At 34.6% G+C, this 17173-nt stretch overlaps 1 protein-coding gene across 4 annotated transcripts in view; it reads left to right on the top strand.

Annotated features, from left to right (window-relative positions):
- Positions 1 to 12947, top strand: part of LOC149244930 (protein ACTIVITY OF BC1 COMPLEX KINASE 1, chloroplastic-like) — a 352991-nt gene extending 340044 nt beyond the window's left edge. For all 4 annotated transcript variants that reach the window (XM_089457620.1, XM_089457621.1, XM_089457622.1 and 1 more), the window contains 4 exons: positions 11651 to 11763; positions 12083 to 12230; positions 12367 to 12436; positions 12587 to 12947. In XM_089457620.1, the coding sequence (XP_089313746.1) occupies positions 11651 to 11763; positions 12083 to 12230; positions 12367 to 12436; positions 12587 to 12651 (396 nt within the window). In that variant the 3' untranslated portion in view covers positions 12652 to 12947. The remainder of the gene's footprint in view (positions 1 to 11650; positions 11764 to 12082; positions 12231 to 12366; positions 12437 to 12586) is intronic.
- The last annotated feature ends 4226 nt before the right edge of the window (positions 12948 to 17173 follow it).

Genomic DNA, 17173 nt, shown 5'->3' with positions numbered 1-17173 from the left:
CAAAGTCTTCTAAAAAATGATGTAAAATTTTTATGGAAAGAAGATGGCAAAAAGGCTTTTCAGGAAATCAAAGTTGCTACTGCAAAATCTTTTGTTTTAATTAGTCCCGATTACTCAAAGGATTTCATGATTTTCTCTTTCACTTCTGAAGATACCATTGATGGTGTCTTATTACAGAAAAATAAGGATGGTCATGAGCAACTTATTGCTTTCATGAGTAGAGTGCTTCAAAATTCTGAATTAAATTACACTACCATGGAAAAGCAAGCCTATGCCTTAGTCAAATCTCTTAAGCATTTCAGAACTTATGTGGGTTATTCCAAAATCATTTCTTTTGTCCCACATTCTGCGGTTAAAGATATATTAACTCAAACTAATTTCTTAGGGACTCGTGCTAGGTGGGTTACTAAAATACAAGAATATGATTTAGAGATTAGGCCCACCAAGTTAGTCAAAGGTCAAGGCTTCGCTGAAATGATGACCGAAGGTAATGAGAAAGCTCTTGGTTTGATTTGTCTTAACGATTCATCTTCACCTGAGCTGCAAAGATTAGGAGAGCATGAGTGGTACAAGGACATTATTTATTACTTGTTAAATCTTACATGTCCTAACCATTTAGTCGCTCATAAGAGAAGGGCTCTTAGATTAAAAGCCACTAAGTATTGCCTCATGAAGGATGGTCTTGGATGGAGAAATCCTGAGGGCATAGTACTTAGGTGTGTTGATGAAATTGAGTCCAGAAAGTTAATTTCTGAGTTTCATTCGGGATTTTGTGGTGGTCATTATGCTGCTAGAACTACTACCCACAAAATTCTAAGAGCTGGTTATTATTGGCCTTCGATTTCTTCTAATGTGCATAAGTTTGTTAGAAGTTGTCAAGCCTGCCAACTGTTCACTGGGAAACAAAATCTTGTTGCCTTGCCCTTACAACCTATGGTTGTGGAGGCACATTTTCAGCATTGGGGTCTGGACTTCATTGGGAAGTTTCATGAAAATTCTAGCAATGGCTACTCATGGATTTCGACTGCTACTGATTATTTCACTAAATGGGTCAAAGCCATCCCTGCTAAGAATGCCACTGAAAAGGTCATTATAGATTTCATTGAAAATAATATCATTACTAGATTTGGTGTCCCTGCTAAGATCACTACTAATAATGCCAAGGTTTTTAGTTCTTCAGAATTTTCATCTTTTTGTTTCAAGTATGGCATTGTTTTATCTCCTTCATCTAATTACTATCCTCAGGGTAATGGACTTGCTGAATCAAGTAATAAAAATCTTATAACCATTATCAAGAAGATAGTAGGAGATAATAAGTGATCCTGGGACAGTAAAATCAGGTATGCTTTATGGGCAGATAGGATTACTAAAAAGAAAGCTACTGGTAAAATTCTCTTTGAATTAGTTTATGGCTTGGATGTAACTTTACTTGTGCACCTTAAATTGCTAGCTTATCAACTCCTTCAACATTTTTCTAGTAATAAAGATGTGTTCTAAATAGAATTGATCAGATTGCGGAGTTGGATGAAACTCGTAGGACAGCTTTTGATAATATGTGTAAAAGTCAATCTAACATTAAGAAAAGCTTTGATAAATCGTCTCAATCGAGATCTTTGCAGGTTGGAGATATGGTACTCCTTTTGGATCGCAAGAATGAAAAACGAGGAAAACATAAGAAATTTGATAGTCTGTGGCTGGGACCATACATTATCCGAGACATTGCTGGGCCAAATTCATTCCACTTGAAAAGATTGGATGGTGAACCACCTGACTTACCTGCAAATGGCCAAATGATCAAGCTATTCTTCAAAGATGACATCTGATGCCATGGGGCATCCTTTGTATTGTATTTCTAACCCTACACCTTGTCATTTAAGCATTTCATTTCTCTTTTAGGATTAGATTTACTTTCGTCTAAGTCACCTGACACGGGATTCAGGATTTGAGTGTCGGATACGCACACGTTGACCCCCTAGAACAGGACACCTTCAGATATATATACATATATATTAAAAATTAGATATTTCTTACACAAATTCTCATTCATGATACAAATTCCTTGATTCAAACATAGATCTTCATCTAGATGTAAGTTTTACAAAGTAACATTATGCAGCAAAATTACAAATACAATTGTGACATAAATGATAAATTATAAATTTATAATACATATTCAATTCATCAATGATCCAATAGGAGAAAGACAAGATAGTAAGATAAAGATATTGTAGTTTTCATCAAAATCAAAATGTGTTACTGTTTACATAGGTAGTGCAATGCCAATGGAAAATATAAATACCAAATACAAAACAACTACAACTACAAGTCTACAAGTATACAAGCCTCAAGGCAGTAGGTAGCTCATGACTCATGAGTCATCAATCCTAATAATCATCATTAAAATCAACATCATTGTCTTCATCATCATGGTCACCACTGCTCTCCTCTACTGCATCCTTCTCCTCTGTATCCAAAGTCATCTCTGCATCTGCTGGTGTGGAGAATGACCCCTCTATAATATCACCATCATCAAGTCTGACAGGATCTAGCACTTACGTATTGGTATTGCTTGAATCTCCTTGAAAATGCTCCCACACCCTTTGCTTCTTGCTCCCAAACACCCACAACAAACTAAACAAGTGAATGTGCAAATAGAATGGGGAAATACACCTTTATAACGTCGCGCAGGTTCTTGATTTCTAGATTCTTTTCTGAAACTCAAGACATGTTCCAAATTCGAAGTGTCTTGATCGAGACACGTTCTGGATTCAAAGTGCCCCGATCGGACACGATGTGTCCTTATTTTCGGACATGAATCCGCTTGAATCGTTCCGATTCGCTGGATTCGGGACACGTAGGGCCTAGGGGACGAATCCGGTTTCATAGCTTTTCATGTTACTAGACTAGTTAATAAATGAAGAGCTTATATCTTTCATGTGTTATATTATATGATGATTTTTGAATGGATGCTACTTATGTTATATTATGTGTTGCGTGGATGCAAATTCTGGATTCTCACATTCCTATGGTGCAACAACGTGTCCCCAAGTAGAGCCAAATGTTGACCACTACGTGTCAACGACCCATAGCAGTACACCTCTTTTTTCGCAAAAGGGATAGTGCCTGATCAATGTGTCCGTGCTGTCCAACTATCATCATCAGCTTGATTATCATGTTATAATATAAAACCATTCTGCATGTATATGGTGTAAATAATCTTAGCAGAACTGTGTCATGTATAATGGTCTAGGTAAAACTACTTTTCTGGTGACGATCTATATTCTGGGAGGTTTTTTGTCTCACCGATCCATTCTCGGATGGTCGGCAGAATTTTCCTTCAGTCTCACCCCAAAGCCGGAATATATCTTGTCACTGAGATCTTAGGCAAGTCCTAGTGTTATAGATCGAATCTTTGTAAAAGTGATTTGGGAATAATCCTACCTATTTGGTTAGGTTATTTTATTACAAATTACATGGTCTGTTGGATTATTTTTGTGTCGAAGAAACGGGTAGTCTATGAGGGTTTATTACAGATGGGTTTTCCCCCTTATAATGTAAAAAAATATGAAAATTTTGATTTAAAGTGTTTTGAGAGTTGGAAAATTAGTTTATCCCCTCATAGGTTAATTAATTAAATCTTTTAACTAGAAATTAATTAAAATCTTAAGCCAGAAATTTAACTAATTCTAGGTCCTAGGTAAATTTAAATTCTCCAAAGGCAAAATCCGTCCGTCCTTAAAAATCAAAATTTAAAAGGTCCAAGGACTAAAGTAAGTTAATTATTTTGCTAAAATTCAAGCCTTTGGTCCCTGGGATTTAAGTCAAAGTCAAAATTTTGAGGAAATTAATTCAAAATTTTTATTTTTAATTAAATAAAATGCATTTAATTGAAAAATTTGAATTTCTTCAAGAATTTAATATTTCGACAAATGAGATTAAAAGAAATTTTAATCCTCATCAACGGTGGAGATTGCTTTGATGAAGATCACTCGAACTAGCCGTTGGAAGATTTATCTTTAAATAGGAGGTCATTTGTCAGTTAATCCATCCGATCTTTGAGTTGTGTGCTAAGCGAAAAGCTCTTGTGTAATTTTTTTTGAATAATAAATAATGACTTTGGAGTAAATCTGGGTTCTAGGTGTTTTCGTTTTCAGGTACAGGTTACGGATCTGAAGGTGAAGTTTGATTTGAACCCAAATCTAGGCCCTGGAAGGTAAGATCTGACCTCAAAATCATTTTTGCAGGAATATTCTCCAGCGTTTTGCAGTCCAAGGGTTTTTAAATTTTTTTTATTTAATCTGGAAACGATTTAATGAGGGTTTCATTGATAAATCTGAAGCATAAAAATACATTGTTGTGAAATTTGTTTTTTTGGGTTTATCTTGAGTTTTGGGCTACAATTTCTTCGCTGCCGGGGGTTTTCCAACAGAAAATTTCGGATTTATTTTGTTGCCTTGGGTTGATTCATCTCTCTTGCTACGTTTTTCTATTCTCTTGGAGATTTCGAAATTTTTTTGCCTACGTTTTTGTTCTCCCTGTCTTCATCCCTCCACGCATCCATCAGATCTGCAATCCGCTGCCTTGTTTTGTTTCCATCCCCTTGTTGTCATCGGATTCCATATGCCCTACCTTTCCTGAAATTTACTACATTCCTCACACCTATTCACAGTTGTGTCTTCCCTTCTCGTTCTCCCTACGTCGTCTGTCATTCCCATCTTGTTCTGTCCTGCACACTGCCATACCTGCTTTCTCTCCTCTGTCATCTCCTTCTCCCTTACGCCGTCGACCTGCATAATCTTCCTCCCTCCTTGCTCGAGTTTGATCCGTCGTCGGCTCCCTCTTTGCGTGATTTCCCTTTCACATTGTGATTTGCCTCTTCTCCATACGTCGTCGTTCATCTCTCTACTCCTCTCTTACCTTATGTTGCCAACATATCCGCTAGACCTGCACTCATAAAAATCGTGATTTCATTTTTCAGTTTTGCTTGTGTGTTCGTAGGATTAGATAGGGTAGATTACGTTTAGTTATTTCTTTTCTTTTCATTTTCGATTTCATTTAAATAAACTTTAGTTAGATTTCATTAAAAAATAATAATAAATAAATAAATAAAATAAAAAAATCGATTTGGTTTTTTAGTTTGATTTCATTCCACCTTTTTCTTTCTAATTTGTGATTTTAATTTTGATTGAAGAAACTTTTAAAAATTCTAAAAAATCTAAAAAATTAAAAATCTAAAAATTTTAAAAACTTCTAAAAAAATTCTAAACATTTAAAAAACCTAAAAAGGTTCATTCTATGTGACTAGAAATTAAATCAAAATTAATTTTTCACATTAAAATATTTTAATTTTTTTATGTGGCCTTTGGCCCATTTAATTTTTTTTTTTAAATTATTAAATCCTTTTGATTTGTTTTGGTCACATAAAAAAATCTTAACTGACCATTTACCGCATTAGTCTTGCTTCATAAAACTTAGCACATCGAAGAATTTATCCTAAGGACTAATTAAATTATTAATCTATGGTTCCTTATAGTTCCTTTTTGGTGTTATTTTTGTGTGTTTAGGGTAAATCTAAAGAGAACTTTTGTGGTATTAACATTTTTATTTCTCTTTAGTTAAACATGCTTAAATTTTTTGTATCTAAAGATTGACTATAGGAAAGTGATAAATTTTCCTAGATTTGGGTCACTAAGCATAAATCATTTTAATTCTAGGATTGTGAATTGATTAGCATTTAAATTTCATGGTTTTTTTTAAGTATTTGGATCTCTAGAAATTTAATTGATAGAATATTTTGCATCTATTGAAATTGATCATCATTGCTTGAATTATTTGATGTGTGTTACATGTTAGATATTTTGCGAATATTTTCAAGTGATTGTTAAAGTACTCCGACGTGGAATCGTAATAGATTGCATATCTTTGTTTCCTAAGCTGAGTATATTTTTAAGTATTTGTTGACATTGATATTAAATTGCAAAGAAGTTTTTGTTCTCTTTGAGCTATAATTGTATCAGAAAGATTTGAAATAAGCTTGTGGTTTAATTGTAATATTTTCAGAAGTTTATTTTAAGTTTTCATCCAATAAAACGAACATTTCATTTTGGTAATTGAGGGCTTTTGCGACACAAGTGTTTTTAATCTTCGAGTCTAATTTCATCTCCTCATCTAGTGCATTCGCATATATGTTAGTTTTGCATAAATAAAATTTACTTCCAAGCATAAGCTTAGTTGATAGAGAAATAGGTATCCATCCATCTTTGTTTGAGAAGCCTGCTTTTAATAGTACTTAAAACGGTGACCTTGCAGTTGTCAAAGCCACAGCTCTCTGCAGCGCCGGAAGTACTGGGTATGTTAAATTTTCAGCAGAGGTATCGTTAATCACACTTTAGTGTGCTTCACCTTATCTTCTCTCTGCCAATTACTACGAAATCAGGTTCAACACAGAAAGGATCGAAGGATTTAAATTCAAATAGGCATTTAACTAAAATTAACCAATATTCTTGTATCTCACATTAGCTTTAAGATCTGCATTTCATATAAGATAATCATTCATCTAAGCAGCAGTTGCTAATCAATTACTTGATATTAATTTCCCTAGCAAGATCATCGACTCCATAAAGCACTGGTATCAATCGTTTAAAATCTAATCAAATCCTATAAGTCTGCTAAATCTTAATCAAGTACTTGATCGCTTTACTATGTCTCATGAACTGGTTGGTTCCCAACTAGTTCTTCTTCATTCCATTTTTCCATAGGGTCTATCCCCCTTAACTTGCTATAGGGAGACAACTTAAACGGAGAGATTGGGGATCAAAGTGACAATCCCCGATCTGAGCCGTTGTTGTGGTGCCTAGACATTTTGTGCGACAACAAAGCCTATTGCCGAGAAGCGATCCATCCAAGGTGAATCTTTGTTCTTGCAAGAAGTTTGTTTTTGAAGCATCTGTTTGAAGAATGAATGGTTTTATGACAATGCTCACATGGATGAAGATCAAAACAGTTGTCTTTCATATGGCCAACTCTGTCACAATGTTGGCATTTAGCATTCTGTTGTGGCTACTGTGGAAGAGCAGAATCTGAAACAGGTGAAGGTGAGTTGTCATGAAGAAATTCGACACTTTGAAATTGGATGGGCTTTGAGTCATTTGGAATATGAAAGGATGTCTCCTTATCATATCCAACACTTGTTTCGTGCTTGTCGATGTCAAGCTCTTCCCAAGGTTTGATGATTGGCTTGCGAAGTGCACTTTGAATTTCCACACCTATATTCAAATCTTCTTCTGAAATGGGCACTTTATCTAAATCAACTTCAAGGTTACTGACTTCATGACTTGTTGGCTGCTGATAGGATCTTGTTTCAAAGTCAAATAGGGGATTGTTCAGAACAAAAACAAGTTCAGAAGGATGCCTTTTCCGCTGTAACTCATCTTGCTGAAGCTGAGACTCAAGCTGCAAAAACTCTATCTTGTCTTGTGCATTTTGTAGACAATTTTGGATATCAACAAGAATGGTTTCGCATATTTTGACTGTATCATTAGCATAATAGAGTATCATAGTATTAAGTAACTCTAATATTGTATTAATTCTGGTCATTTTCATTGGAAAAATCAGTTGAATCTCACTAGTACTGCTCCCAAGAATAAAGAAATCCTTTCAACTGTGAATCAATTCCTTCACCATAAATGGACAACCAAAGATGGAATGTAGGAAATTAAGTGTTCAAACAAAAAGTAGCCCTTTAGAACTTAAAGAACTTCTCAAACAGGTTTCACACTGGATACTGCTCAAATAAAGATACACGCAACGTTTGCTAAATGGTTAGCAATGAATATTCACTGCATCAAAAATTAGCTTAAGTAGGTTTGTATCAAACCTTGTCTCTGCGCATCACCAATGCACCTTTGAGTGCTTTCAGCCCTCTAAATTCTCAACGCACCAGGGGATGCATGTGCTCAGGTTTTCAAATCAAGATTTTGGAGTCGACAATAGTGTTGAACCTCACCCTAGTGTTGTTGTTGGTCCTCCACAGACTTTATGCCTCTAAAGTTAGCAAATTCAACAGGAAAAATGTAGAATAATGGCAACAAAATAGGAATAAGGAAATTTGATGTGGCCTTCCACAATGAACAGAGACCAAATCAACACACCTGCTTTCAAATTCTTCTATGTTGCATTGAAAACTCAATTTCAAACACACACTCCAGCATCAGTTTAATACAACACCAATTGTTTTCCCTTCAAACCAACGTAGGAACCCAATGCTCGAATCAATGTAAGCAAATGCACATAAAGACCACAGGACATTCAATGCATTCATAACCAACGTTGTTCAATACACAATACATGGGCTTCAACATAGAGGCCAATGCTTCATTCACTAATAAAATGTTAGTGTTTTCCTTTCGACCATCGTTAGGGACCAGTGTTCTAACAGATTTCAGAACCACTGTTCGACAAGAATCCTAAGCGACATTGCAGTGAATAGAGAGCGGCTTTACAATGTGTGGAGAACAAATGTAGCTTAGTGGATTATAACTTCATTTTCTTATGCACCACTCTAGCTTTTGCATCTTGGAAGAGCCACCCACTCAAGAAGAAATTCAAGTTTTCGTTGATAAAAAATCGTTGCCAAAGCACCAAACACCAGGTAAATATAGGTAGATATGGACTAACTCATAACATGCTAAACGATATACACAACTATTGGAGACATGCACTGGCTAAAGCATTGATGTTGGGAAACTCATACGAACAACACCATGTTGTAATTTCTAAGTCTAACTGTTAGAAATCCTTCCTGTACTTTCTGATTTATTTCTTCCTACTTGTTTTGTTAATTAACAAGTTATTTACCATTTAAACACTGAAAATAAATACAAGTACAGTCTCAACACATACAGATCATCAACTGAAGGAAAAACAAGCACACAAGTGACACCGTTATGTTTGGACTAATGTCCCTAGAGAAACCCAATGCGGGAAAACCAGTGTAGCTATATAAGGGTTTTATTATTAAGCAGTTTCATAATACAATCTGGGTGCCAGAAATGGCTCACCCAACAGAGAATGCCCTTGGCAGTAGTACCTCTGAGTCGGAGACAGATATCAGCCCCAATCTGCCCCACGAAATCTCCCAACGTCAACCTCTACGGTCTACGTCAGCCTCTTTGGCCCAGCGTCAGCCTCTTTGGGCTTTGCGTCAGCCTCTGGAGCCTCTGGGTCTCCCACGCTGGCCCTCCTTAGGCTCTGTGCAGCTCCTGGCTGCCTCTGCGTGGCCTTTAGCTGACTCTCGTCAACCCTCTCTCGGCTTCTGCCTCTCTGCTACTGCATTCACTGCCTCTCTGCTACAACTCTGATCACTCCTTCGATTTCCTCAGCAAACCCTGCCCTAGAAAATCGAATTCTTGATCAACTCGGTGTGTTCTCCAACTGACTCTTAAGCCTCCTCTTATACTTTTCTCGTTGACAATTCAACGGCCAAGATTAAGTCCTTAATCAATGGCTAAGATTAGATCTGGCTTGATCCATGACTTTTGGACCATTCTAACCCAGTTTTATATTAATTCACATTAATATTTTATTTTCCCTAAGTTTAGACTTAGAGACTCCATTAAAAATATTAATTATTTTAATATCTCCCAAACTAGTTAGATTCTGCTCAAACAATTTCTGGGTATTGGAGATCTCATGTGCTTTAGCCTCTCCACCAATTTTCGTGGCTAGAGCACATTTGATGCTACCCCAAATCAACACACCAAAAGCGTATTGTATGTGACCCGCTCTCATGGAGAGATGGACAAGAACATGGTCACAGTGGCAAGCAGGGGAAGGCGTGACTATTACTGTGAATTTGCTTTGGCGGTGATGGAGGCGAAATAGCGAGAGTGGAGCAATGACGTTACTGAATAGTGGCTAGAAATACCAACAAATCCCCTTGTCTTCTTGTGTTAAGGACCATGAGTACCGGAAATTAGGTAACGAAAAATCCAGATGAAGCCGCAATTATCCTTCGAGTGCTATATTTTGGGATTGGTGATGTCTTGTAACTCACCAATATAGTCATTGCAACTTGTATTATGCCTTTGAATTTGGAGATCAACAAATGAAAGCTCGTTTCTTTTTTTCATCGTCCTCCATTACACCTCAAACGGAGTTCGGGAAAAACCTAATCTCATAGGTCCCTTCTTTCTCCAGATCCTGGTATTTGAATTCCAGGTTCAAATGACATTGAATGTTCACAACCTATGTTGCAAGGGGTTTTTCATAGGAAGAGTCTCAGTGGTCGCGCACAAGAAGAAGCAGGTTGATTCCCTCAAAAATTCAAATGACAGGTTCAGAACAGGTATGCCCAAGCTTAGGAATGAATAGAATGAAATAGTGGAAGCCTCAACCTACTCCACAATTTAATCCCTGTTGAACCTATTCATGTTTCAACCATTCAGGCACGGGAGTCATTTAAGTGACTGCATAAATTTCAAGGACGCAGAGATGGAGGCATATTCTTCTTCGGGTCTGCGTAGAAACATATGTGACAGGATGAACATGTGCGTTTATGCAAGACGGTGTAAATGTGAAGGAAACATTTCTCAAAGCTACTATAGAATTGGGCAGAAATCACAGCGAGAATATAGCTAATAGGACATTCATGAAATGCAGAACTTATGGTAGAACTGACATGCATAGAGAGGCCATAAAACCAATGGCTCAAACTTGAGCAGGGCCAGAATTTGCCTGCTCTAATACCATGTTAAACGCACATTGAATGTGAACAAACATGAATGATAAAATTATGGATGTACATTTATAATACATTTTTGTGATGGTTGGATTTATCTTCCAACGTCTCTTGGACTCCTTTTGACTATTCAACTTCCACACCATAACCCTTTAGAAGATTAGGTGTCCAACAATTATTTTTATATATATTTTATTCATAACAAATATGATCATATATGCATACATACATACACGCACCTATAAGAAATGATTATGCTAATGTACATGAATCTACATATGAATACCTAATTGTAATTAGGTTTATGCATATTCTCTTTTTCTTAATGAAAGTGGTCTCTTTGCTACGTCCATTCTCTCCTCATTCTCCTCTTAACAATGACATGACTATTTTTCCTTGCTTTCTTTCTTTTGGGTTTTTCTAGGTACATTGCTTTGTGTTTCGCAGGGAAATTTCCATGGTGTTTGTGCACTAGCAAGATAGAGGAGGCCTCTCATAATCCTAACTTTTATGTAATCTTTCTTATGGACCTACTGATAATTCATTCAATTGACTTATCCTCGTACCGTCTCATGTCGTTTTTCTGTCAAGGTATAATACAGCCTTATTCTCTATACATCCATATCCTTTCTTGAAGTCATCTTCTTCAGAGTTTCCATAATCCTTCTTCAATATCCATGCGAGAAATCATATCCAGGCCTTGTTTTTGAAGTTAAGGGTAATGGGAGGCTTAAAGCAAAATTCTAATTACAACTTATAGTATTGTTTGAGAGATTTTATTCGTGAGCGTTACATTCTGTAGACCAAGATCTCGAAGATATGATATCAAGATATATTCTTACTTTCTGTACCTGACCATGTTTAGAGTTTCAGATTTTATGCCATCTTAATACTCTGTATATGTTCAAACAGGTGCTTTTTAAAGACGGAGTATTTCAATGGAAACGCTTAGAAAAGCTCATTATATTGGCTAAGGAACAGGTAGCCATTATGAGTCGGAATCCAGCACTGCAAGAAGCAAGCAGGTGGGCAATTCTCTCTCTGTGAATATCTTTTAGTTTTACTTTTGATTTTGAGATGTCTGTTGGTTGGTTCCTTTTCCTTTCTACATTGATGTACAGCTACAATGTTACTTGTAGCTTTCATGGTTGCAAAATGGGTATGTATTCTACATGTATCACACTTCTCATTCATTAAGGTTACCCTGAATTGTATTACACAAGTCTTTCTATCTTCTCGCCAGAGATTTCTTCTTTATTGAATCATGGAATTAGGACAGACATTGTGTCTTTTACATTTTTTGGCATTCATACTCATCTTTTCACGAATTTATGTGAGCTGCAGACAAGATACAGGAAATCGGCGAGTTGAAAGAAAATTAGATCTGACAGACACACTTAAGGATGGTGCTCGAGTGGTAATAGTAGATGCTAGTATTCGGCGTAAACTTCTTTTGGCTTTGACTGAAGATTCTAAATTGCACATTCAGGAGGTCAACTACTAGAGCCCGAGATAATTAAATTTTAAACTATGACATGGCATGTAAATTTTAATCACTTGCATTTACTTGATTAGCATTGATCTGAGCATTAGATTATTTCATTAAAACTATTGCTCTTCTATTGCAGCTTATGGATATTTACAGATTAGTTGAAGGGGAATTTGATATTCCTTCCTTGGCTATAGATCTTGTTCAAAGTAAGTCCTAATTTCTACTTCGGCTGCATGGCTTATCCGATGCTAGGAACCTTTTTGTTCTTCTATTCTGACTGCATTTCAATTATTCCAGTCAATTAACATTCATTTATTCTTTATATATGATTGACATATTTCTTGTGATTGTTACAGGACTCCCAGTTGCTACACGAGATATGATGCTCGCTTGGAGTGAATCTGTCCTCGTAGATCGTTGAGAATGGCTTTCAAATGCTCTTAAAAAATTATTGTCATGCAGGACCTTTTGTAGTTGATTATTTTCATAAATTGTTTGCAGCAATCACCGGGATATTAAAAAATTTTAATCGTTGAGAATTCATGACAGTAGTAGCTCGCCACATTGTACAAAATGTCTCTTTTGTAACACAATTTACGTGATTTAAATTCTGTAGAATGATTCTTATTGGTGTGCATTCAACTTCTGTATTTGTATACAAATTTTCAGAGTGAAGTTGCCATCCATTTGTATGTCCTTTCTGTTTCTCATCATTTTAGAATTTTTCTGGACTGATGAATGAATGAATGAATAATCTTAAGTATTGTCCTATGAGATCAACCAAAGGAGTGGAAATATCTATAATACATCTTTGACTTAATTACATGTTTTAGTAACATGCTTCAAATTAAATATCTAGTGATTTGTGTTTACTGAAAGCTTTAAGGTGACTTGTTTTGCCATTACAATCATTTTGGAGATGTTTGGAAGCTGTGTAGATATCTTTGAAGGTTGTACATTTGAGCAACTTAAACACAGATGGTGATGAATTAGGAGCTCCAAGCTCCAAATAATGTGTACATCTCAATATTGCCGCCCTCCAATAGAATTGTTGAAACGGGGAAATATGAGATATGTGATGCAATATTTAGTTGTGCATGTTGCAAAATGCAGAATTCATGCACCTGAAATGAAACTATTGGAATTATTAAAGCAACCTGAAATTAAAAATAAATAAATAGAAAAACTAAGAGAAACAAGGAAAACGAGTGGGGCCATCTGTACACCCAAGGGTGGATACGTTTTGCAAATCTGAGTAGTGCATGTTGCAAAATGTAGCATTCATGCACCTGAAATGAAATTATTGGAATTATTAAAGCAACCTGAAATTAAAAAAAATTAGAAAAACTAAGAGAAACAAGGAAAAAGAGTAGGGCCATCTGTACACCCAAGGGTGGATACCTTTTGCAAATCTGAGTAGTGGAGGAGGGTTTCTCCAATAAAATGATCAGAAAAAGGAAAATGATTGATTTTATTGATAAAATGATAAGAGATACATTTATGAGGGGAGACTTCAATTTATATTAACCAACATAGATCCATCTTAATTCTAGATTTATAGAGCATCAAAAGGAATGAAAATTTTTGAGGTGCAAAACTTGAAGAAAGGTTTGCACCTTGAGAGATTTGGTCCATCTTGGTGCTTGATGGATCCAAAGTTAAGATTGATCTATGTTAGTTATTTATAATATTAATTACATTATATGTAAATTTTACATCTTATATATATAATTTCTTATTTTTAGTTTTATTCATATGATATTATATCATTGTTATAAATATGTACAACTTTTTTTGAACCAATGTATAATGAAGTTAACCATATTCACTTCTTTCTATTTGATGTTCGCTTAATATACTTTTGAATATCTATTATGAATACTATTGGAGTGAATACATAATATTACTATGGAGATAATACAACATGGACATTGTATATTTCATTGCAACACAAAAGTATTAAAGCCCACATGATACATATAGCTAATACATATACACATGGCATTTTTCTTAAACATGTTTTATGTTAAGTTTTTATATGGTTATTAACTAAAGAATATGGAGGTCCCAAATGTCATCTTTAAGAATCATCACTATCATTATTTTTCATTTTTTAATGTGATGTATATTATGAATCTTTTTCAATAGAAGAAAAAGTTTATGATTTTATTAATAAAAACAATATCACAATGTAAGTTAGTTATTTTTTTTAATGTTATCTGACCTGATGGGACAAGATATCCCCCTAATTATTGTGTGTGTATGTGTGTGTGTATAGAGAGAGAGACTTAAATGGTTATTAACTAAATTTAAACATGAAATTATGAATTATCATGGGCAAGAATATGAGTCGTCATTATTTTAATTTTTTTATGTGATGTGTATGTTACAGATTTTTTCTAAGAAAAAGTTTTTTATTTTTTTAATAAAAACACAAATTTGATATAACAAATGTTTCAAAACCAATATTTAAATCTCACACACACACACACACACGCATATATATAATGTAATTATTTTGTTATTATTTTATAATGTAAGAACATCAAATACTAACATAACACTAAGGTGACAACATCTTCCCGATATTTGGTTACAAAATCTCTCTTGGTGCAATAAAGGGGCAAAACGACTAATAAAACATTAACTTCTTTCACTAATTAAATTGATTAGGGCTTTATTACATAAAAGTGATTTTTTTACAATGTTAAGATATGATACTATAAGGCCTAGTGCTTGTATGATACAAAACTATGAGCACACATAAAATAGTTCATATACATAATTTTCTACCTTATAAATATGTTCTAGTTATGTACAAATACAAAACAATGTGGGTGTAAAATATTTTGGTATGAAAACAAAAACTTAGATTTAATATGCACTACATGTCATAAATGAAGGATAGGAAAAAATAAAATTTATGAAATAAAATTGAAATATGGGATTACATCTCGAGGCATTAGAACTCAAGGATCTTTTCTAGGTTGACATCATCACTTTATATTGGCGTTAATGTAGTGAGACATCAATGAAAATACTTAGATACATACTATTTTACCTCACAATTGCTTCTTTTTGACATCCTTTTTCATCCCATCTCTTTCTTTTTGATCTTCATAACAACACATTGGGCATCAAGTTACAATATTTATGACATGGCAGGTATATAATTGTCTTTTATTTCATAAAATGATAATGTTCTTTATTATTTAGTTTAATGCTTATTTCAGCTACTGAATTACAGTGATTTTGCAGCTAACACATGATTCCGTAGCCAAGTCCATAGTTTGACGGTTTCCAATATGCCAGCGGGGAAGTGAAATATATGGGTAGGTGGCAATTGATGCACGCAACAATTTCCTCCTCTCATGAGCCAGATCAATGGAAACAGATCATAGTAATGCGGTCAAAGGCGAAGTCAACCTCCGTAGTCGGCAACAGGCGAGCGATAACGAGATTTATGCCTCATGATTTGCTTAGATGATAGCAAATCGTGAGTGAAATATGTGATGTTATCTTTTAAAGTTAAAATTAGTTTTTGTTGATAAGGATTAAGTGTATAGCTCTAAAAAATTAATTGTCATGAGCTTTATAAATATGCCTCTCGGCAAAAATGAAAAGGGGAGCAACAACAAGATTAAAACTCTGTTAGTGATACTTCGATTTTAAAGAATTATTTCATTTTCTCAGTGAGCATTAATGTGTGGTTAAGTGCCTGGCCAATAGCGTTATAGTGATTGTCTGCGTCTCATGGAGGCCCCCATCGAGATAGTAAGGATTTCCATCCTATTTTAGTAGTTAGTAATTAGCTTCATATTTTCCATATATTTTGTTTATTCGATTAAGTATTTGTGTTTTTTATTTCTTTCAGATTTGAGTTGAGATCATTTTGCTAATCATTTCTATTGTTCAGAGATTTCAGATGCGCATGGATAAGAGTAGAATTTAACACTGTAATAAGCTAGATAGGATTTTAAGTTGTATATCTAATCTTCCTTTATGAAAGTCGATTCGTTTCAAAATATGAAGAGTAATTTTATTCATGCAAGTGTGATTTATATTTATGCAAACGTGTGATTTTCTTTAAGTATGAGATTTCTTAAGTAAGAGTAATTTTCATTTCTGCAAATGAATGTGTATATAATTTTTATGTAAAATGTGGAATTGATTTTCATTCATGTAAAGTGTGAGACTAATTTACCTTTATGCCAAAGTGTAAGATTTCTATTTCAAAGCAAAGTGTGGAATTTTATAAGCAAAAGTAGTTTTGTTTGAAAGAAAGATAGTGTAATCATCATTGTAGAGTTAATCCTATTTTTTAGGAATAATCAATTTACTCATAGAAGACGTGCATTTCCATATCTCAATTTAATTTAGAATTTGTGTGAGTGACAAAAGGCTTCTAGCATATATAGTGCACATACATTTCATTAGTTTACTAGCCTTGGTTGATAATTCATGTAAGTAATTTAAGATCAATTAAATTACCAAACATTTTGGTGTTGTTGCTGAAGAAGTGTATATAGGAGTCTTTTTCTTTTCCTTTTTAAATAAAAAAAATTAAACAAAAATGATATGCATAGAGAAAGAGATTCTAGAGGTAGATTTATAGGTAGAGGTATAAGTTTGATTCCAACATCATTACTCACCCCACCACGACCTCATAGTGCCACACCATCCACCTAAACTCATATTCCATCTATTGCAAGCAAACACAAACTTCTTGAGGTACTTAGATCTGAAATCCAACCTAAAGATTCACCAACTTCATCAACTGAAATTGTAATAGAAGAAGAGGATCCTACATCCCCAACAGAAGGAGTAATTTTTCTATCTTCAACTGGAGAGAAACTTCTAGGAAAAGAATTAGAAATCCCTAGTGAAGAAGAAGAGGAAGAAACTTATTTTAACCTTCCATTGATAGAAGAACCAGAAGAACT

This window comes from Pinus tabuliformis, chromosome 7, assembly GCF_031772625.1.
Source record: "Pinus tabuliformis cultivar Carrire ecotype Pingquan chromosome 7, CPIR1, whole genome shotgun sequence".
NCBI classification, from domain to species: Eukaryota; Viridiplantae; Streptophyta; class Pinopsida; order Pinales; family Pinaceae; genus Pinus; species Pinus tabuliformis.
This window is presented reverse-complemented; position numbering and strand designations above follow the sequence as displayed.